This window comes from Pararge aegeria, chromosome 4 (assembly GCF_905163445.1).
Source record: "Pararge aegeria chromosome 4, ilParAegt1.1, whole genome shotgun sequence".
Lineage (NCBI taxonomy): Eukaryota > Metazoa > Arthropoda > Insecta > Lepidoptera > Nymphalidae > Pararge > Pararge aegeria.
The window spans coordinates 1,380,163-1,403,485 of NC_053183.1; the positions used below are offsets into that span (position 1 = coordinate 1,380,163).

The window sequence follows — 23,323 nt, forward strand, 5'->3', positions numbered from 1 at the left end:
TAACATTAATATTTACAAAAAAAACCGTCTAACTGTTCACTTATGGGCATGTTACCTAAAATGCTGGCGCTATTGCCCTTTTGAATTGCTAGACTTAGCCGTTAGGCTAAATAAGCGCCAGCTAAGTCACCAGCAGGGCTAGCGCGGGCAGGAGACAAACACTATATCCCCCGATTATATCCCCTGACGAGGGATGTAATTAACGTGTCCACCTGCCAAAGCACGGGAACAGGGAATAGGCGAAGTTTACTCCCGTTTATTATTGCACATGTTCTGAGAGTTGATAAAGCTGTGGGAGAAGATACATTTTTATGCTTTCCCCGGGGATATAATTGTCTCCTGCCCATGCTAGCCCTGCTTATGTCAAGAGCAATTTTTGGGACACGATGTTATAGTTCAAATTGACTTGTATGGGAGTATAGAAAAGTGTTGTTTTTCGACTTCTTCAGGTAATTTTTTAAATTTCTCGCTCCATTAGAAGCATCAAGGAATATTCTAAAAAAAGAATAAGCGAAATCTGTTCAGCTGCTTTCGAGATTTAGCAACTCAATTTTTGTTTATGGCTTTTGTCTGTGCCAACTGGGCACAAGGTACTTCGCCAATTTCTTGTAGATGGAGAAGGCACGAAGGAGAATGATCGGTGAAACTAATGAAAAGTTAATTTTGAATATGTACCAAGAAATACTTTGCAACTCATTCAGCGATTCATTTTTATATTATATTATAGATACAAGCTATTTAGAAGTCATTACATTTTATACTATACCATAGACTATCTACCTACTAATATAGGTACTCTTTGTGAAATACCCACTCCTAGGACAAGGCTTCACGCTTAGTTAGTGTAGAAAGTGATAATGTATAAACAAAACCAATTTTTAAATAAAGAATGAAGTTTCCTAGACGAATAGGTACATCGCATAAATCAGTACAAAAAAACATAAACGGTGTCACGACAAATCATTAAATTAACTCGATCGCGTAATTCATAGGCAATTAAAAACTTGATTAAATAAGAATTATAGTTTTTTTCCTAAACAAGTACGAGATGTTCGCAATTATACAATTTGAAATTATGCCAAAGAAAAATAGCTTTTAATAGAATTGTAATAGACACTAGATACATTGTGTGAAATGATAATTGAGCACTTTGTATCTGTAGAAGATTGAATATGGATTGGGATAGTGCCAAAGAAAAACAGTCTTTAATATCATTGAAATAAAACTGTTTACATTATAGCGTTTATTACAATAAAGTTAAAGCCATTCATGAATAAGTATTGGATGTGTCGTTGACAGTTGAAAGAAAGGTAGTTATTGCGTGTAACTTGAAACTCTTGCTTTTCAATGCCATGTGCGTGATAATATGATTTTAAACGGGTATAAGCTTAATTTTATCTCTTGAGCTGATTTTATGTTTTCATATAAAGTAGAAAAGAAGAAGTCTTTTTGCGCAAAGGCGGCCTTATCGCTTAAAGTGATCTCCTCCAGACAACCTTTGGTTGAAGAAACATATTACATAAAGTACAGACGAGATTCCTAAGATATTTGCCTCATAAGAAGGCTCATGATCACTTTTCGGGCGATGGAGAGAGCTATGCTTGGAGTATCGCTACGTGACCAAATCAAGAATCCTTAAGGAGATCCGTATATGTAGATTTACCGACGTAGCTTAAAGAGTCGCGAAGCTAAAGTGGCAATGGGAGGGATCGGTACATAGCTCGGAGAATCAGTAAACGTGGGGGTCCCAAGGTGCTGGAATGGCGACCTCGGACCGGTAAACGCAGCGTTAGTACCGCTAAACGCCGCGCTGGACCCAGGCGGCTCAAGACCCTGGCATTTGGAACTCCCTACAAAATACCTGTGTCCAGCCGTGGACGTCCATTGGTCGACATGATGATGACAGACGAGATAATAATAATAAATAAATAAATATACTACGACAATACACACATCGCCATCTAGCCCCAAAGTAAGCGTAGCTTGTGTTATGGGTACTGAGATAGCTGATGAATATTTTTTTATGAATATTATACAAATAAATACTTATAATATAGGTACAGATAAACAACCAGACACTGAAAAACATTCATGTTCATCACACTAACATTTTCCAGTTGTGGGAATCAAACCTTGGACTCAGAAAGCAGGAATCGGTGCGAAGTAAAATGTAGAAATTACTAGGTACTTCACTTGCTACTATTTAAAAGACATCACATTTTACTTGGCACCGACTTACAAAATTTCTAGAAAACATTTATTTCTTGCTTTTTAGTTGTTTTACAATATTATTTTTGACGACAGGATCTCGCTGTGAAAGGAAGAAACTCATACTATTTTTATTCGATACCAATACACGATGACTGCTATTGTAGCTTACGAATCGCTTGATATAAGCGGTACTCAGTTGCGTGCATAGAGGGTATGCACAGGGTATTCAGACGATATAAATTTTAAAAACAACTCCAGTACAAATATACATAAATTTAGGGTAGGCTTTTTATAATCCTTACAATTCCTATCCGTTTTTTTATAGTTTACTAGATGTGCCCTGCGGCTTCGCCCGCGTAATTTTGGGAGGCAGCGTACTGCTACGTAGTTTACACCTATAGTCATATATGAGATTTTGAGATTTTTTCACAAACATTTTTTTATCTTACGTAATTATTATTTTTTCAATGAAAATTATACTATATTATTTCTAATACCTCCAAGATTATGTATTAAAAAGTGTCATAAAGATCGGTTTAGTTGTTTTCGCGTGAAAGCGTAACAAACAAACTGACATTCTCATTTATAATATTAGTAGGGATATCACCTGCCCGTTTAGTGCATAACCTGTGCATACCCTGTAAGTAGTCACGTTAATGGCGGCACTCCCTGGAAGACTGATGCGAAATATAATACTTTAAAGTAGTTTTTGTGTAGCTATACAGTTACTTATTTTAAGAGTGACCCTAACATACGCTTCGCCCTGTCTACCATATTAATTAAAATTAATAGTAATGATTCAGATTGGGATCTCATCTTTTAAGGCTGCTTTTAAGTCGATTGTGAAGAATGACCGAAATAGTAGCGAGCAAATCAATGCGTTCCGAGGGCTTACTAACTTAACTTACTGATGGCAGTCAGTTTATTTCAAATAGTAGTTTTATATGGCATACCTTGACAAAAAGTATTATAACTCTCAACAATATTAAAATATTACTGCTTTAATCTTAATGTTGGATAGTAATGTCCTGTTTGACTAACACTAACCATTTCTCTATACCTCCCGGAGAAGAGGATTGTCAATTCAGATCTTGCGCAAATTTTCTTCCATTATCTAGGTCCAGTAACTTTTCTAAATCGAGTTGAGGATTCGAATCCAGGACTTTCTGTTTACAAGTTTTAACATTGCTACAGTGGAGACCGTCAAAGCTCCTTTTAGTGTAGGTAAACATTTAACAAGGACTTAAAAATTGGGTACTTACCTCTGTACGCCCAAGCACGCCCCTCAGCTAAATCCTTTAAAAGCACACTGACATCCTCCCAACAGAAATGTCCAATGTTCAAATGCACACCGTTCTTTATTTTAGGCCAAACGTACGACAAAAAAGATGGGTCAAAAACTATGAACAAATTATCCATGACCTCTCCACGCGATTTTTGGCTCCTTGAAACTTTGGGCTGTTCCTTTTTTGAATTAACTCCTCCTCCCGCTACATATTGGCGGGAACTTACGCAATCGACAAAAAATAAAAAACAAAAACATAACAATATTAATATTAACACTTTCATTTTGACATTTAATATTTGTTTATTTTGTCCTTCGTTAATTATTTATTTACTATTGTTTAAGTATAATTTATTTTAATTGCGTGCGCGCACGTTGCGTTCAGAAACATTAATAAACTCCAATATTCATTTCGCACGCAAACAAAGTCAATGTAAGGAGAGCGCAATTTCTAAATGTTAATAACCGTTTAAAAATTCAGTTTTTAACATGTTTTAGCGTAATGATTATGTAACAAGCATTAGTCTTGTCGGAAGAAATAGAGGCGACGTTGTGAGTTATTGACTTTGGATTCGATTCCAGTGAGTAGTATATTTTCGTTGATATATCGTAATTTTTTGATGATATATGTTGCAACATTCTAACATTTTAGAAGCAATTAAATATTCTAATGAGATAAAATCATGCGTGGACGTGTTAACATATTACATTTAAGATGTAATTTATTAATTTGACCTAGATAAAAATATTAAATGAAGTCTGTCAAAAGTGAGTCTAAGCATAAACTTTCCTCAAGTACCACAGAGAGAACATTATGACGTTGACGGTATTATCCTTAGATTCAGATTGACAAACACGGCGGCAATTTGCAAGACGTGTTCTTTGCATGCCCTACAAAGTTTTGTTGTTTATAGGACACCATATATATATATATATAGACTTTCCATCCTGCTTCGTCAATTAACAATACGTAAGGTAATTGACGGATATACTATTTAAAATTTTTTTATTAGTTTTATTAATCATCTTCTTTTATGGAAAATATGCCACTCTCACTACTGTTGTCCGTCCATATGCATTTTGAGGTTGAGGTACATCTTAGGTACATCTTAGGTACTTATGATGTTGATATATGGATTATATGCAAGACTGCTAATGGCTATGGCACGCATTGATTGTCAACTCATAGTACATTTTATTTTATAAATACATTTAAGAGCACTTGCCATATTAACTAACAGTCAATTATTTTTTTATCAGCATTCGGTAAACCTTTTTTAATGTTACAGCGACCTCCCGCGCTGCGTCGTCACGTCGCAACCATCACAGAAACTCCGACCAAGATGCGGCTCTACCTGCTAAAGCACGGGAATATGGAATAGGGGAGGTTTACCACTGTTTATTATTACACATATATTATTTGGATATTATTTCCACTTGTGCGCCAGTGCTCTGAGAGTTGATAAAGCTGCGGGAGAAGATACATTTTTATCCTTTCCCCTGGGAGATAATTGTCTCCTGCCCATGCTAGCAGTGCTGTAACCTCAGTTGTCAACTGAGATTCCATGCCTATCCTGGGCGCACGTCATTTGGCATCTAGGTTAAACAATGCAAAATAATATATACATTCTTTACTTGGGTTTGAAATCAATTTGTATAGAGTTGTTATCATTGACGTTTGTTCAAATCAACAGATTTACGTTAACGTGGATGCAGCATCAGATAAAGTTAAACGTCTGCAGCCAGTGCGAGGTTTCTATTATTCAAAAAGGTTGAAGGGTAGCTACAAAATAAAAAACGCATCGAGAAATGTTAGTAATTATTTATTACCTGTCAAAAAGACAATAGTTTACAATCATTAATATTAATATTAAATCAATATTTCATCCGGTGTACTTAGTAAATACAATTAGCTAGATTTATCCGCGGTCACTGTCTCTGCAGACACACTCCACTTGCACACACACACACAGACGACGAGCACAACACTGATGTTGCCTTACTATATCTTACACGAACACGGTTACATTTGCCTGAGCCGCTTGTTTGGTCGCTGCCCGTCGTTCATGTATCCTTGCTGCGAACAATACAAATGTATTAAGTGGCTGGCTTTGATGCGAAATGGGCTCACATAGATATTGTAACTTTAATATAAGATTTGTTTACTCGCAATTCGTTTTAGCATATCAAACTCTATACGTCGTAAATTCCGTACTTCTGATTTTTATTTAACAAATGTTATGCCAAAGAATCAGAGGCAAATTAGAGTTTTAAAGCAATATGAATAAAATACAAACTATAATGTTCAACTACTCTTCCTTGATTGCAAGCGAACAAATTTTGTATGTAAGACACTGGCCTAATGCGCAATCGATGATATATACAAATAAACTTAATATGCTATATTCCACGAAAAGCACGAGAATCGGTGTAATTTGTAATTTCTTCATAATTCAAACAATTTTTCGTTGTACTCTAAAACTGCGTATACCCCATTTTTTCTAACTTGTCTTATATTGTAAACAATCTTTTCATTACTTTTTCGTTGTAATAACATAAATAAAAACCGACAAAATAAAATGAGATTTTGTTGTGTGAGTTTTTATTATTTTCTTAACAAATTTAAATAAACTACACTAAAAAATAACGAAGACGAAGAGTACAATTATAAGACAGGTAAGAAGAAATAGACTATTAGTGCCGAAGATATGTTTGTTGGTGGAGCGACTCTAAATCTTTTCGCGCAGTATAGCAAATTAAGTTTTATATTATTTTATACCATGGAATTCCGCAAAAGTAACGTCTGATCAACTTTTATTCAAAATATTTAAAAACGACAGTACTGAGCAAATTACTGTTGTTGTGTTTAATACTATTCATCGACCCATGACCCGCAGTGGAACATGCTCACCATTAGACGGGATCCTGGGGTTTTGAGTACCTATTTAACAATATTAGTTACGCGGAATGGGACTATCAACGACTAAACACTATTGCGTAAAACTTATTATAAATACTTTCTTTTTTATAAATTGAAATATTATAAAAGTTAGTACTTTCGTGAAATAAGTGACTATCTGTCACCATGGACAGCAGATTTTACCGAGTAGGAGCAGACCAAGAACTCAGCAGTTGGTTTCTTCCAACATCACAGTTTTGTAATTAAACAATAATAATAACTTATTATTCTATCTTGTGTCTAAAGGAAAGTGGAACCGCTTGCTTCCAAGCAATTGAGGGCAGCTATACTCACTTTCGAGTATCAAAAAAAAGAAATGGCAATAACACATTACAAAAAAACAAAACTACGAAGTTTCATAATTACCATCCATAAAATTTACACACATTTAGGTTAGGTATCTAAATTTGTGAATGAAAACGAAATTACTGTAAGTAGGAAATGCATTAACATAAAATATAAACAGAAAAATGCTAGCAATTTTAATTCCAAAGAAAGTTGGAGTTATCTTTACCATGGTTTGTTATAAATTACATTACACAATTCTTATACTACAGTGCAAAAATAAATTTAAGGCTTTTGCAAAGTATGAACTTAAAACGCAATATCCTCCTATAGGAGGGGTTTTAAGCATAAAATCAACATAATCGAAAAAGGAACCTAAAAATGGCTGTTAATCAAATTAATTGTTAAAATGGATGTTAACAACCATGAAATCAATAAATACTTTAACGCTATCTAATAACTGCTATGGTTGATTACCAATTATGTTTTCCTCTGGCTAGAAAAGAGAAATGTTTACTTTGATATTGAACTTGTTTTCTAAATTCTTTAATTATTATGAATACCTGCATACGATGACCTTAGTCATTAAAAAGACTACGTGTGTGTTTTGAAGTTATACTTCTTTTGGCGCGATTCGAAAATCCGATGAGTGAATTCCACCGAATGTAAATATGATATGTGGACGAATTGAATATTTCTTTTCGCGCCGTCCTTACAAATATTATAAATTCGATGTGTTTGTTTGTTTCCCCTTCCTTGACGCCCTAGTAATCAACCTTCGCTGAAAGGACGAATATTAAGATAGGGTACTTTGTATACCTGGAAAACTAATGATTCAAACGCGGAGGAAGAAATAGGGCCAAAGCTAGTACTTCAATACTTTTTAATTTTAAAACTAATGTAAAGTTTTGTAATAGCGGCACATAGGGATGGAGGTACGAACCTCTGGACTTGAGGATATCGGGGGAAAGGAGAAAGGCCTATAATGAATATATTATATAGATTTTTTTTATTAACATAATTGGAAAGCATAACATTTTCAATGAGTCAAGGCTATGCAAAATTAGTTTATTTGAAATTGGAATTGGGTGTGGCGGCTTCTTGAGGCATTGTTATTTGAAGATGCCGTTTTTATTGTTTATGATAGTTTAAATTTATTTTCACTTCTCATGCTCTAAAAATCGGTCCGTGTTCTGGCTCCGGGTTCTAAAATTGTTGATCATAAGGCATACTTATGTATACCTATAGGTGAGAATAATTTTATTTAGATACAGAGTATATAGACACTATATTTATTGTAACATTTTTTATATTCGTTTTTTTTCTACAGTACTGTAGTTTATTGATATGTCTTCGTCCAAATACCCACATATTGCATCACAGAATCAATAGACAGCAACGACAAAAAAATGCACAATGACAAAGACGATGAATGTACATGGTCTGTGCTCAGGAGAATGTGAGCAATTGGCGGGGAATTAACGTTTGATCTAATCCTGGAATCGAACCTTACACCTCAAACAAATTTCCTCGCAATCGAAGTGAACCCATTTTATCCTCGACTTAAATATCAACCAAAAAGAATTAATTGTTTAAGCACTTGTAGCACAATGTACTATTGAATGCTTAAAATAAATATTTTGTGATCAACGCCAAAGAAGTATAACTTCTTAGACACATACACACAGGATTTCTTTTGTGATGATCATTTACATGTTGTTTTACTAATTCAACCCGCATAAAACCTGCATAAGCATAAAATTCAAATGCAAAAAAAAACCAATTTTTGACACTTGTAAAGGATTGCCATGGAATGTTTTTTTATTTTATCTTTGTAAAACACATTTTAGACTGAAAGTAATAAAATGATTGTTTACGTATATCTGTAAAAGTTGTTAAGGATGTAGAAAAACTGCTTTAGTTCATACTGGTATTATTCAAATACGCAATTTTTTTTTATTTTCGAAAATGATATCGAGATGTCAATAATTAGCGAAGTGACGGTAATGGGTATGCTGACACTACATTCTTCTGTAAATTAAAGACGAATGTTTGTATTGAATTGAACTGACCTAATTTTATGGCGTTATTTTTTACCTCTAATGCCCTGTTTAGAGAAACATCTCTAAAGAAGCACAAGGGAATGCCTAAATAAGTAGCGCCTAATTTAAGGAGATTCCTAGGCATCCTAGGCAAACGGTTGATCCGTTTACCGATAGTTATCATCTAGAAGTTGGTGGTTTTATTCGATAGAGATATACATAGCCTTACCGGCCTACGCTTAGTTTCAATATTTTTAAAGGTCAAAATTAGAATCCTAATTTTATCATTTCATATAACCAGGCATATTACATACCATAAAAAAACTGTCATTAGAAAAAAAATACTGCTCTTGGCATTGGTAGCAAGCACTGATTAGGTTAAAGGACAATATACCCGGCAAAAGGAAAGACGGGCAAATTATGAAATATGCAGAACTATAACTGCCCTATGATGAGAGTATGTGTGATTTACTTATTGGTTTTTGGACAAATGTTAAATGTAATATATAACAATGGATGCAGTATAATTTGGGTTAATATGCAAGTGATATACCTGTGTGCATTCTTCACTCTTTCAAGTGCGCTACAACAGGTAGCTCTGAAAAGAATGCACAGAATTTATACATGGCAAAGAGATTACTTTTTGTTTTTTTTTTTTTCAGTCAATATGTATGTTTTCCGAACGGTTCAACTGCATTTCTTTGCACATTTTTTCTATGCATTCATTTCTGTTTTAAAATAATAGGCGCATGCAGGATTTAAAAAAAAATAAAAAGAAAAATAGTGAAGCATGTACAAAAAGTTTGCAAAAAAATACAGCTACTAAAATAAAACTAAGTAATAATAAAAAGGTGAAATATTCAAATGATGGCTTACTCGTTCTCTGAGCGAGAGTTTACATTATATGAAAGTTTTGTGATCCGAAATAAAAATTCATTCACCCATTCAAATAAATGAAATTGGAGTGTCAATTACATTTGTATTAAATTTTTTTATTGCATTACAAGCTAGCCCTTGACTGCAATTTCACCTGGTGGTAAGTTACGATGCAGTGTAAGATGGCAGCGGGCTAACCTTTTAGGGGTACAGAAGTTATATAAAAAACAACCCTCATCGGTTGCAACGCGACATCGCACCGGAACGTTGAATTGCTTAGCGGCACTTTGTCGGTAGGGTGTTAACTAGCCGAGGCCGAAGCCTCCAACAAGACCAGCCCGGAGTAAATTCAGAAATTATAAATTTCCAATTTGCCCCTACCGGGGATCGAACCCGGGAACTACCTAATACACAGCTTTTCTTATGAAAACAATAAATCGCTAACATAAAGCTAATCTGGCATGTGTAACATTCAGCATGCTCCGCGAAATGTATACAGAGTAATGTAAAGCTGGTACACTCACCGGACGCCCCATGAACGGCTGCGGCGGCATGTAGGAGTTGACGGGTGCGAACCCGCCGCGCGGGAACGAACCGCCGCGTGCGCCGAAACCGCGTCCACGCCCGCCTGCGCACAATGTATGTTAACCTTAACCTCACTATATCAGTAATAATAATAATAAAGTCAAATACTTCTTTATTGAAATAGGCACATAGATGGCATTTTTGATTCGTACATTACATGTAAAATATGACATAGGAGTGAGTCGATGGCGATAACTAAATTCGTCAACTTAAAACTAAAGCTACGAGGGTTCCAAACGCGCCCTGGTCTAAGAAGCCCACAACAAACTAAGCCGGTAGTATTTTTTTTTGTTATCAGAATCTCACATTGTCATTTGAAACTATTAAAGAAGCAACCTGGTTAGAGCAATAATTTGCACCCAAACATTTTTATTTAATATCCTTAATACTATAATAGGACTTTTCTATAAGCTTACGTTTAATACAAACTTTGAATTTTTTTCGAGTCATCTCCAAGATATCAACTTGTATAAATAGTAATAACGAAATCTCTTTATTGCTTTCCCCATTGCTAGACACAGAATGGTATAAGTAAAAAAAACAATTACACATTTACAAGATATCTAACAATGGAGCAAAGTCAGACTTATGCTGGGCATCGTCGCCGATTGTCGCTGATTTTCAGTTTTCGCCCGCACCGCCCCTTTGAGCCTTCCTTTACATTTGCTTTAGATGTATTTATCGTAGTGATAATAAAGTAAATGAAAACAATCAAATTCATCATTTAAAAAAAAAACGTTAACATGTCCACCTGATTAAGCACGGGAACATGGAATAAGAGAAGTTTACCCCCGTTTATTATTTGGATATTAATACTACTTGTGCACCAGTGTTCTGAGAGTTGATAAAGCTGTGGGAGAAGATAATTCTTTATCCTTTCCCCGCGGAGATACTTGACTCTTGCCTATGCTATCTGTGCTGGAGGGATCTACATTTCTAATATGTGTATACACTCTCAGCATCGATATCTAAATCGCCTGGTGAATGACTTTGAGCTTTTTTAGCTCCGATACGTGGTCATTTATCATTGACCACGTATCAGAGCTAAAACCATGGCAAAACGCACATCTTATGGTAATGGGAAACATTTGTCCCTGACGCTAAACTAACTAGCCTGCACTCGCGCGAATAGTAATCCTGCTATTTATATTCCGAACACAGAATTTTGCATACTATGCACTGCGAATAAATTTTGCAAGTTTTTATTGAGGACGCACGAAATGTTGCTCACCTTCCTGATGCGGATTTTTAGCACCTTAGATAAAGCGTATTAAACCATTCAAGAGTACGCTTATAAGATAAACCTTAGAACTCATTCATATTATTTATTTTAATGTAAGGTATATATATTTATATTGCAATTACATAATTGTGTTATTTTTTGCTTTTTTTTTGCATTCCTTTAATCAGCAAAATATGTACCTACGTTTCAATTAATTAGTATATAACATCTATGCAACTGTGTGTTTCAAGTTTATAAATTTAGATTCAGATTGTTTCCGAAGTGTGTGCTAGCCCTTAAGAGGCGTTCTCTCTGTCAGTCTAGATTATAAATAAATAAATAAATATACTACGACAGTACACACATCGCCATCTAGCCCCAAAGTAATCGTAGCTTGTGTTATGGGTACTAAAATGACTGATAAATAATTTTTAATGAATAATATACATAAATAGTTATAGCGTACAGATAAGCACCCAGACACTGAAAAACATTCATGTTCACCACACAAACATTTTCCAGTTGTGGGAATCGAACCCACGGCCTTGGACTCAGAAAGCAGGGTCGCTGCCATATTGGATAGAAGCAGGAAATCCATGATATTTTATAAAAATTAAGCTTAATTTGCTATAGTCCGCTAAGAGCAGGAGAATCTGTATGGTGTAGTCATAGTCAAAGGTCGTCGTGGGGAGTAGAGTCGGTGTGGTGGGCGAGCTCACCCCGGTAGTTGCCGCGGCCGTTGAAGCCGCCGCCGCCGCCGCGGGGCCGGAAGTTGTTGGCGCGCGCGGCGGGCGGCGCGCTGGCGGAGGTGGGCGCGGCGTTGTTGTTGCGGTTCTGCTGCGCGTGCTGCCGCTTGTTCTGTAAGCAAACCACCCGCTACAGACCTGCAGGCGAACACTGCCGCCAACCAGCCGCCCCACCTGAGTGCCAAGTGCGAGATTTGATAGCTACGTTCACTTATTCGAACGCGTTAAAGTTAACTACGATTTGTATGGTATCGAAAGAGCGCCATCTAGTGACATTACTGGGAAACCGTACTGTCATTAGATAGCGCTCCATATAAATCGTAGTTAACGTGATCGAGTAAGTTACCGTAGGTAAAAATCTCACAGCACTCGGATGTGGAAAACCAACACCTATAAACAGAGCCTAAGTTCACACGGCATGCAAACATCACGTGCCGCTCTGTGTAAATCCTGAGGCTTAGGTGTTAAGTCTAATATGCCTGTAATTTCACCGGCAAACACGCCCTGCAGACCGGAACATAGCATTAAAAACTGCTTAGCGGCATTAGTTACCTACAAATTTGGACTTTATGAAATATATTTTTTCCTCCTCGCAAGTGTGGTGTAAATCTTCGTATGAAACGCGTATGGTACATTACTAATTACACTCTCGGCTTCCTTATCGCGCTCACGTACAGCTCGCGCGCCTTTTATCGCCTCGACTGTAAAATGCTACTACTATTAAATAGCACAAGTCATACCTTGTTAGTGTTGGCAGAGTGCGCCTTCTGCTCGTCCTCATCGCGGTACTTGGACACGGTGACCAGGAAGCCGTTGATGCGCAACTCACGGTCCAACTTCAGCGCCTTCTCCACAGCGTCCTTCTCGTGAAACGTGACGCGCACTGGTGCACAGACAATTACAAGAGTCATTTCTCAACCCATGCAGTTTACATTTTTTTTTAATTACCCTAATTAGATATTACACGCTTTAAAGGTAAAGGAAAAGTGAGGTTGGCATTTTTTAATATTAAGAGGAAATTTATTTTTAGCAGACCAGTCAGATATGCTAGTTAAGTCATTTTGAAGAGAATCAGAGTCTAGAGGAGTTTTTATAGCTTTAAAAATTTCAAATCATCAGCAAATAAGGTGAAATTGGAAGATTTAATGTTATCACACACATCCTTAATATACACTAAAAACAACATAGGGCCAAGGTGGGACCCTTGTGGGACGCCAGATGGAACCCTGAACGGCTATGATTCGTAGCCACAAACTACAACCTTCTGCTGCCTGCACGAAAAATAAGATGAGAGCCAAGAGAGCAAAGTTCCCTGAATACCAGCATCATACAATTTGGATATTAAGATCATATGATCGACCCGATCGAATGCCTTACTTACGTCCGTATAAATAGCATCGACTTGATATCTCTTATCAATGTTGTCAATTATTTGAGTCGTGTATTCAGTCAAATTTGAAATGTTATCTAAAGACCGCACTTCGCCAGCGTAGTGAAAGGATACCTGTGCCTTTAAGTGGGTAGCTTATCACCATCATCTCACAATGTTGGTAACATATAGGCATGAACGCTTCACAAGTGCCTGTGATAGGTTTACATAAACTAGGGGTCGCCCACTGATCGAAATTCGACCATAATTTATTTAAATTATAAGTTTGACTATACATGTGTAATACACAGCTTTCGCCAAGGCTACACTGTCAATTTGCATGTTTTTTCAATCAAATTGTTATAAGTGTATGTGTGAAATACATGGTACGATCAAATACGCTAGTAAAATATTAAATCAATGTATGGTAGTGTGCGTAATATTTTTTAATTGAATGTGTTGTGTGCTTACATTATGCACTGCTACATTCCACACTTATATGAACTATAAGTGTCCAAAATTTTATACTCCTCCGTCCACGCAATTTTCTTAAAAATGGGTTACAAAGTTTTTGCTTAACGTATTAATTATTTTTATTATACAACGTGTAAATGTAAACCGAAATATTACCTAACATGTTTTAAAGGTACAGTATATACTGTCTGAGACTTATCTGTGAAACCGAAACGCGCATGCGCGTGTCGGTCTTTTATCTTTAATAGGGTTGTCATAAGTAAACACTTAGCATGCTATGAATTAGTGTCCATGAAAAAAAATGGTGCGTGCGTTAGAAGTTATACTTCTTTGGCGTAACAAGATGAAAAAGCCTTTCAAAAACTTTATCATACTGCCTTATTCTACGTTTGTAGAGAAAACGATACTAACTATAGAAACAAGGTATTTAATACATTGATAGTTTTATTTTAACGCGTTATCTCATTATCGGACCACCAAGTTTCACTGAACATTGAAATTAGAGATTTTTGTACGATTGAATCAATTAATTCACCGGAATGAGCCCGCAGACTTTGACAAATCAAAATGTACACTGTCCAAACACTTTTTTTGAAAAACTAAAATTTCGACGATCGCTAACTTCAGGGTGACGTGAAAAGTGCGCATCGTAAAAAGCGCGCATCGTAAAAAGTGAGCTGGCGGACGATGTATTCACCTCACACGGTTACGACCTTCATCCTGTTAAAATCGTGTAACCATGTGCGCGCGCATTCCATTACATCGTATAATTTCACTCATAATGTTTTCTAGCGCCCCCAAAGGGGTGTATCTTCAATAAATATGCTAATTTTGAGTGATTCTTTATGAAATATAATTATGCACCCTTCAACAGTATTTTGTAATTCGGTAACACGTTGTGTGGATAAAACATTTTTGATTGGGATTCAGCTGCGACTCACATATCTTGTACTTGGTCTTGCTGAACTCGTGTATGTGCGCGATGTCGCCGCACTGCGCGAACAGCAGGCGCACGTAGTCAGTGCTGGCCTCGTACGGCACGCCCACCAGCACGGCCGTCTCCGCGCGGGACTCCACCGCCACGGACAACGGGCAGCCGTCCACCACCGTGCCCTCCTCGCTCAGCGCCTGCGGACAGAGCGCGCCGTGAGCCGTACGCCGCGGCCACCCACCCCACACCCCATTCTTAGTTGGTCCAATGTCCAATTCACGCATGCCCGAATAACTGGACAACCCAGTTTAAGCGGTACTTGTCAAACTCACACCAAAGTAGTTGGCCCAATTCAGGGTTGTGGAAATAAGCACCAAGATAGTATTACGAAGATTAAAAATTGGAAAGATCGTAAAAAGATTATGTTTTCGTTGTTTTTTTCCCCCATTTTTTTCATTACTTTTTTGATAGAAAAACCTAAAATGAATTATGTATTTTATTAAATAGTAGCAACCTTAAAATTTGTGAATTGGATGAATTGGACAAAATAAGAATTAGAGCAGTCACACCTAAACGGGACACTTCTTTAAAGTTCGCATTACTGCATTGAAACTTCCATCTAACTGCGCGTGCAGTTTAATAGCGGGCATTTAAACTGTTCACAGATTGCAAGCAAACAGCACGAGGTTACGATGGAGTGGTACATAAAAGAAAAAAGGTTTATGGAAAAAAAAATGTTAACTTTACAGCTTATAGGGCTTCGCACACAAAATCGCATCAACTCGGCCGAAATCAAAATAACTACTGTTTTTTTTACAGTAATTATAATCGGAAAAAGGCACATGGCCTACCCTATAGCAATTAGAAAACCATCGCACTAACATAAACAGAGCACTTCGCAGAGCATGTAAGGAAAACACGTCCTGGAAAGTGTCGACCTGTGTCCACCAACCTAAAGCATGAAAGCATCACGTGCCTCAATAACGCGCCCTTCAGACCAAAACACAGTAATGCTGTTTGATGACAAAAATAAACAGGTTGGTAGGCGGTAGCACTTCCCGGACGAGCTCTCTCACAAAAAGCTCTTCTACTACTGCTACTGCTACTTTAAGTCGAGTCGATATTCTGTGCGAAGGTTAAAGTATGATTTTAAGAATTAAAATAGTTTTAATTTAAATTCGAATTGAGTTAGGGGTTTATCATTAAACCATGAACACAATTCTCTTTAAAAATTGGATCCCAACCTAAGATAACGTGAAGACGAGTGCTTGGTTTTATCATGATGTTGTCAAAAGAAAAAATTTTAGACTTCATTAAATGAAAAGTTTAACACAATACGAACTTGCCTATATACACAAAACACTTTAGGCAGTACAAAGTTCATACAATTTATATATTTTTGGGGACTAATAAATTAAAATTTATGATTATTTTCTTATTTTCTATCACAATATGTAAATGTTTTTATATCCACATATTATGTTGTTACTGATAAACTAATACAATATTTAAATCCTACTAAAAACATTAAAAATATCAATAAAGAAAGAAAAAAAAATTTAAACAAATATTAATAAAGCATTAATTCAGTGATATCCTTGGCAATATCAGACAAGAATCTCAAAGAAGGAGAAGAAAGAAAAGTAGTATTTTACAAGCTTTATTTCTTTTTATATATAGGTATATAGATTTCAAGTCACAATAAAAATTTATAGACTTAGGATGTTGAATCACTTTGAAGTTGGATCAAACAGAAATCTTATAACAATATCCGATTTCATAAGTGAACTTTATTTGTAAAAACCCATAGATATATTGTGATCCGGCACATAAGATGTATTTCTAATAATAGTTTTTAAAATGTCATCAAACTTACCTCTCCTTCACAAGTTGCTAATGCTAACAAAGGTCACATAAATTTAGATGATATCAGCATACACAAAATTGTTATTATGTGTGTTGCAATTATTTAGTTCATACAATTTGGAATTAAAACAATGAAACTAAAAAGATCTTAATTAATATCATATTTATAGTCGGATCACAACCAGAATCTTGTCCTTTTTGTATTAATGAGCTCATTCATCCGATTGCTTTATGTCCATTGATAATGTTGAATGTGATATTATTAACATTACATCACAATTATCGGTTTTTTTTTTCTCAATTCATCCGACTTGAATAGCATAGAATACACTAATTTTAAGCCAATTTCGGAAATGCAACCCGATCAAAAAGCATTGTAATGTTTTCACGATAGCTTTCTCCAGTTATGCATGAATCTTAGCATTGAATGTGTAGTAGGTAAGATGGTTTAAAGTATATCCTAATTTAAAAAAAAAACAACAAGATGGATGAATAAATGAGCAATCCTGGTCTATAAATGTAATTAAATTTAAACTGAATTTCAGTCTTCATGTGTATGCTATGACTTAAATTAACCAAAATAAGTTTAGGATAGATTCTTTAAAATTGACAAACAAAAAGTGTGTGTATACAAAAATTTTTATCAAAATTATTTGTAACAATGACCTTCAAACATATGATTTTAACTCATATGAATATGTTTGACTAGATACAGTACAAGTTAGTAGTATTAAGTTCCAAGTAAAAAGAGTTAAAATCATTGACAACTAAAAATAAATTAGGACATTATATGCTAAGAAAGTTACTGTTAAGATATGATGTCTGATGTTCTGCGCAGAGACGCTGGTTGTACTGAAGACTCCATCTTGTTTTTGTTTTGTGCCCGTTGCAATACATTGTGCATGGTCAAACCAGAAGAGGAAGTTCAATAACACGTAAAAGCTTTATAACACTTGCTGTACTGTAGTTCTGCACAATATGATCTAATTGAAAACATTAAAAATATTGACTTCCTTTTCTAGTAATAGTGGAAACAACAATTGTATGTGTTAGTGCAGCACTAGAAAAAACTTACCGGATTCTGGACTACTGGATTTAACATGAACTAGAGGGCTGGAGAAGTTGGTATTTGTGCAGACATTACAGTTATAAAAAAAAATTATCAGCTGATCCACTACCACAGATGCAATAAAATTGTTTTTTTTTTAACTTTTAAATAGTAAAAATGTGAAATTCCCAAAAATCATTCCCAGTAGCAGACCAGCCATTTGAAACATTCAAATAGTCATTCATACATTACAAGGATCTGAAGGTAATTTGGTAACTTCTAGCCTTATCAATAATAATTGCCTTTGCAGGATACACCCTTACAAAGGCATTATCTATACAATAACTAAAAATTATCTTAATATCTTTATTAAATAATGTAAAAATGTTAATAATCATTTTTGTTTACCTTTTCCAGGGAATCTTTGTTTTTGAATTCGACTATAGCCGATAAAGTTGGTGTTGTGGTCAGTTCGGTAACAATGATTGGACCACGTCTAAAAAGAAAAGAAAAAAATTCTCCTGTTAATATTTCATTCCAGATATTGTTCTACACGTTATCCACGCTGTAGAACATCATAAATATGACAATTTGTAAAATTTTGCGAACCTCACTGTAAATTATACATTTCATAAAAATTCACAGCAAAAATTCAGAATTTTGTAAAACTTTCTGCAAAAATTCGGAATTTCATAACATACTTAACAATGTAGCATTTGAAGTGTATAAATCAGCATGTGGTAATATATACTGTGAAAAATCAGCAATTTGTAATATCATGTTACAAGATTCAAAGACTGATATTTGAATGTTAACAAATATGTGTTGTTTTTTTTAAAATTTACATTACAGATTGCACATGTGTGTACTTACTTGACGTTAGTGACTTCCCCATGCTTGGAAAATATTTCCTTAAGTTTTTCTTGATAGTCGAAGAGAAAGCTTGGTGGGAGGTTCTCCACGAGCAGTTTACCAGATTCAACCTTTTCTTCCTTTGGCTCTTCTGGTTTCGGTTCTTCATCCTTCTGGTCACCTTCCTCAGCAACTCCTTCTCCGCCGGCGGCGTCGTCGGTCCCCTCCACCTGCGCTTCTCCGTTGTTGTCTTCAGCGTTTTCAATTTGTTCGGCGGCTTCCGCCTCCGCTGCCGCTACCGCGGCTTCATCTTGTTTCGGCTTAGCCGGCTGGCTTTTCGCGCCACGACCTCTTCGAGCCACCATTTTTAATGTTGAACTGAAAATTAACCGTACAAACTACGATTCACCTCAATCTACAAAACAGTCGATAGTCAATTTTGTTAGCATACCTACGCCATTCGATCTATTTCCCGCCATATAGATACGTATAGCTTGCTATACAAAAAGAGGTTTGGCTCGGTCTAACATCAAGGACAAAGTTGTAACTTGCGAAAATAGTGCAAATATGTTTGTAGTAAATATATTATATCAGCTGAAGTGCTAGTTTAATAAGAGTTAGGGCATAACGGTAAACATCGATACCAAGCGAGCGCGCCATTATGCATGGCGTTCATGGAAAATTCACGAAACCCTTTTTTCGCAACGACGGAGTAGTTTCTTTTACAAACAAACAGCAAATTATAAAATGCCGACAACATGTAACCGAAGAACACTTACCGATGTGTAAATTCTCAGCACTTTCACACAAAATAGAACTCACTTATCGAAAAGACGCCAATTTTAGAAGATATAACACGCACCCGGCATCACGCAAGCGCATCCGCCATTAATTAATGGAGTTGCCATAATTTAAAAATTAATAACATGAGTCATGCGCAAAGAGGATAGTTCCTTCTATCCTGCTAATATTATAAATGTGAAAGTGTGGATGTTTAGATATTTGGATGTTTGTTACTCAATCACGCAAGAACGGCTGAACGGATTTGGATAAAATTTGATATGCATGTAGCCTTTGACATGGAAAAGAACATAGGCTACCTTTTTTCCCCATTCCTAAAATAGTTTCCGAGGGAAAACTGTTTACGAGCTAAGCCCTGGGCAGACAGCATTGAAATTTTGTATGCATGTTACCTATGCTATGGAATAGGACATCTTTCTATACCGAACTCTTCAATAGATTGCGATTAAAAATTGTTAACGAGCGAAGTTTTAAATCCAATTCTGAAGTCCACGCAAACGAAGTCGCTTGCAGAAGCTACTACTACTACTTCTCTTCTTTAATTCCGATCTCTCAAATTATTCCCGTGGAAAAGTATAAAAAATTGCTGCAACCCAATAATTTGCTAATAATGTAATTATATTTTTTATAACATTGTAGCTTTCCTTTCGCTACTTCGACGGCGTATAATTCGGTAATCCACGCAGACGAAGACACGGACGGAATTTAGAATATTATTAATTATTTTTAAGGCGAAAGTTTGTATGTTTGTTACTAAATCTCGTCGCAACGATTAAAACGATCTGCCTGAAATTCGTTACAGAAATAGATTGCACATGGGCTACTTTTTACATAAAGAGAGTTCCCGCGGGAATATGGGTAATAATTGTATCATTTATTATTTTTCTTTTTTTTTTAATTATTAACAATGCTTAAAATAAATTAAAAAACACTATTAAAAATTTATAAAAAAAAACTTCCACCCTCCGCTTGCGGGGCTTTTGAATGCCCAAGCAACCGGTGGTCAGGGCTCCAGAGTGAGGAACCTCCTCACAATACGCGCCGTTTCAAGGTCTACCGCCTTCTGTATCCGACCCTTGATCCAACAACCAAGCGAAAGCTTCTTGAGATGTTGGTCGAAGCTTTTCGCGAGAAGACCATTAATTGAAACGACGATCGGAACAACAACGGTCGACTCAACATTCCACATGGCGGTAATCTCGTGAGCAAGGTCCAAGTATTTAGATACTTTTTCCTTTTCAGCTTTTACCAGATTATCGTCATGTGGAATAGTAATGTCAACAATTATTGCACGGCGCACTGATCGATCGACTAGCACTATATCAGGTCTATTAGCTGTAATATACCTGTCAGTGATAATCGTTCGATCCCAGTAGAGCAATGCACTGCTATTTTCAAGAACTGACGCCGGGTCGTACCTATAGTAAGGCATCTCAAAATCGATAAGGCCAAACCAAGAGCAAGTTGTTGATGAACTATCCTGGCTACTTGATTATGTCTGTGCAAGTATTCGCCGTTAGCAAGATGAGAACACCCGGAAACTATATGCCTGAGGGACTCCCCAGGACGATGACACGCTCGACATATGTCTAGAGTGCCATCTTTCATAATGTGTTTCCGGTAGTTTCTCGTCTTGATGACTTCGTCCATAATTGCACAGACAAAACCCTCGGTTTCCCCAAATAGGTGACCGAATTGTAACCAGGATACAGATGCGATTTGATCTACATCTGGTCCCGACAGTGCCTTGTAGAATCTGCCATGCAACTCCTTACTCTTCCTTACTCCGCCACACGATCTGAGTTGCTAAGTACTTTTGGCTTGCGCCAGTTCTCTTTGCCAAGGAATAGTGGAGTAAGACCCTTATCTACTGCAACGACATCCTTACACATACCCACATTCATTTTAAGAAAATGATCTCTCAGATTGCACACCTCACGATTATGAAGGTTCTTGGCATTCAGAAGACCACGTCCTCCACACTTGCGTGGGATGTACAACCTAATTACAGAGGAACGTGGGTGATGCATACGGTAAGCCGTCAACAGTTTGCGAACTTTACAGTCCAGGGTGTCCAGTTCAGTTTGAGTCCACTTAAGAATGCCAAAAGTGTATATGAGTAAAGGCATGACCCAGCTATTAAAGGCACCTACCTTATTACTACCATAAAAAACTCTTTAGTACTTTTTTCAGGCGGCTAAAGAAGCGTTCCTGCACTACCTGTTTCATGTGCGCTACCTCAATTCCAAGTGCTTCTGACATTCCAATATATTTATAGGTCTCCCCTTCACGAAGTGATTTGAGAATGATAGTTTCTGAAAGAACTATATTCTCAGAGCTCACGACCCTACCTCGCTCTACATTGATTACCGCACACTTGTCTACGCCAAATTCCATCCCTATGTCATTGCTAAAGCTCTGAGTTATCTTTAACAATGCCATAAGGTCTGATCGTTTTGATGCATACAGCTTGAGGTCATCCATATACAGTAAGTGAGATATGAGCTCACCACCCCTGCGAAGGCGAAATCCTAGTCCTGAGTCCATCAGCAAGGTACTGAGAGGATTAAGGGCTAGGCAAAACCATAAAAAATAGTAATAATATATATACAATAGTATTAGGTCCTGCGCCTTACAATTTCGCAGTCGTGTCAGATCTGCCGTCGTTATAGATGTTATGTATGAGAGAGAGGATATCTGTATTCCTTCAGGGAAAACAGATTGCTTATTAACATAAGCGCACACACTTCTGCACTAAAGTAATATCCCGCGTGGTAGGTAAATCGTTCTGGAAATTGACCACCGTAGGAACTTTCAACCAACAAATCATTTTTGTGAAACTTCTTTAGAATCGTTGTGAATTCAAACCGGATGCAATGGAAAAAACGACAGGTAAGAGACACAAATACAAAAATGAGTAGGATTCAGCCGGCGAGAGAATGAGATAGAACACATGTTTTTGCGCCTGCGTATTATGCATGTGTTTGCGCCTGCGTATTAGAAAGTTTTAGTATAAGTGTGATAATTGTTTATGAATTTTTATTTGTGTCAATATTTTCACCACCTTAATAAATTAATTTTAAAATAATGCCAAAAACTAAAGTTGAAAAAAATCTTGAATACTGGCGGAAAGAAAATAAAATAGAATAAAAAAAACCGCAAAAAGTTCTACGGAACCTGTCCGAGAATTTCGTGCACGTCAAAAAAAGTTATTACCTATCACATGTACAAAATGAAAATAATAGTTCTAACATAGCATAGCCTTTTTTATGTTTCTTTTTTTTTAGATGATTTTCAAGGGCAAAATGAAAAAAAAACAAACAGGTAATCCTTACATTTATCCTAATACTCCTGATTCTCTATTTTATTAATTGACTATATCTATCTCAATCTCTCATAGCCTATCCCTGATTAAAAATACTCATTGAAGAGTATTGAAAATGATAACATTAGAATGGTCTTCAGTAATTCTAATTCATTTTTATGAACTCATAGTTCACATGAAGCGACTGTTGAATTTTTTTAAAAGTTTTTTAATCAGGGTCTTTTCATCTAATCAGAAGTTCACTTCTACCGTGTGTGACTTGCGCACACACACACACACGCTTTTTTTAATATCGGCTTTGTCAGAGTCGTCCTAGGCCTGGGAACAAAGTTTCAAAAATGCTTCATAAACACTAGGTCCTAGATCCGTAGAATAAAAAAACAAATATATTTTTCTAATCTTTGACATTTCCCCATAGGGATGTGGAAGTGCCAAAAAGTATCGAT

General features: G+C 36.3%; 2 protein-coding genes across 3 annotated transcripts in view; both read right to left on the reverse strand.

Annotated features, from left to right (window-relative positions):
- LOC120623460 overlaps nt 1-4,593 on the reverse strand; it is a 30,009-nt gene extending 25,416 nt beyond the window's left edge. The window contains exons 1-2 of the mRNA XM_039889495.1: nt 4,553-4,593; nt 3,474-3,718 (exon numbers count right to left, since the gene is read on the reverse strand). Coding sequence (XP_039745429.1) covers nt 3,474-3,718; nt 4,553-4,593 — 286 coding nt within the window. The remainder of the gene's footprint in view (nt 1-3,473; nt 3,719-4,552) is intronic.
- A 707-nt stretch (nt 4,594-5,300) lies between these two features.
- LOC120637909 (nucleolin-like) lies at nt 5,301-19,638 on the reverse strand. 2 transcript variants are annotated; one of them, XM_039909971.1, is made up of 9 exons: nt 19,531-19,638; nt 18,773-19,129; nt 18,308-18,395; nt 14,996-15,182; nt 12,952-13,094; nt 12,185-12,323; nt 10,183-10,286; nt 9,336-9,380; nt 5,301-5,573 (listed from the first exon to the last, which is right to left on the reverse strand). In XM_039909971.1, the coding sequence occupies exons 2-8, from the start codon at nt 19,114-19,116 to the stop codon at nt 9,366-9,368; spliced, it is 1,020 nt and encodes a 339-aa protein (XP_039765905.1). In that variant the 5' UTR covers nt 19,117-19,129; nt 19,531-19,638; the 3' UTR covers nt 5,301-5,573; nt 9,336-9,365. The 2 variants fall into 2 exon arrangements, with proteins under 2 accessions (XP_039765905.1, XP_039765904.1); XM_039909970.1 differs by lacking the exon at nt 9,336-9,380.
- Nucleotides 19,639-23,323: the final 3,685 nt, after the last annotated feature.

Excerpts from the sequence above, each read along its gene's own strand:
- LOC120637909 (XM_039909970.1), bottom strand. The coding sequence starts at position 19,116 with ATGGTGGCTCGAAGAGGTCGTGGCGCGAAAAGCCAGCCGGCTAAGCCG. Across the intron at positions 18,396-18,772 it reads GGGGAAGTCACTAACGTCAA|ACGTGGTCCAATCATTGTTA; the intron begins GTAAGTACACAC and ends TTTTCTTTTTAG. Across the intron at positions 10,287-12,184 it reads CGGCCGCGGCAACTACCGGG|GCGGGCGTGGACGCGGTTTC; the intron begins GTGAGCTCGCCC and ends CATTGTGCGCAG.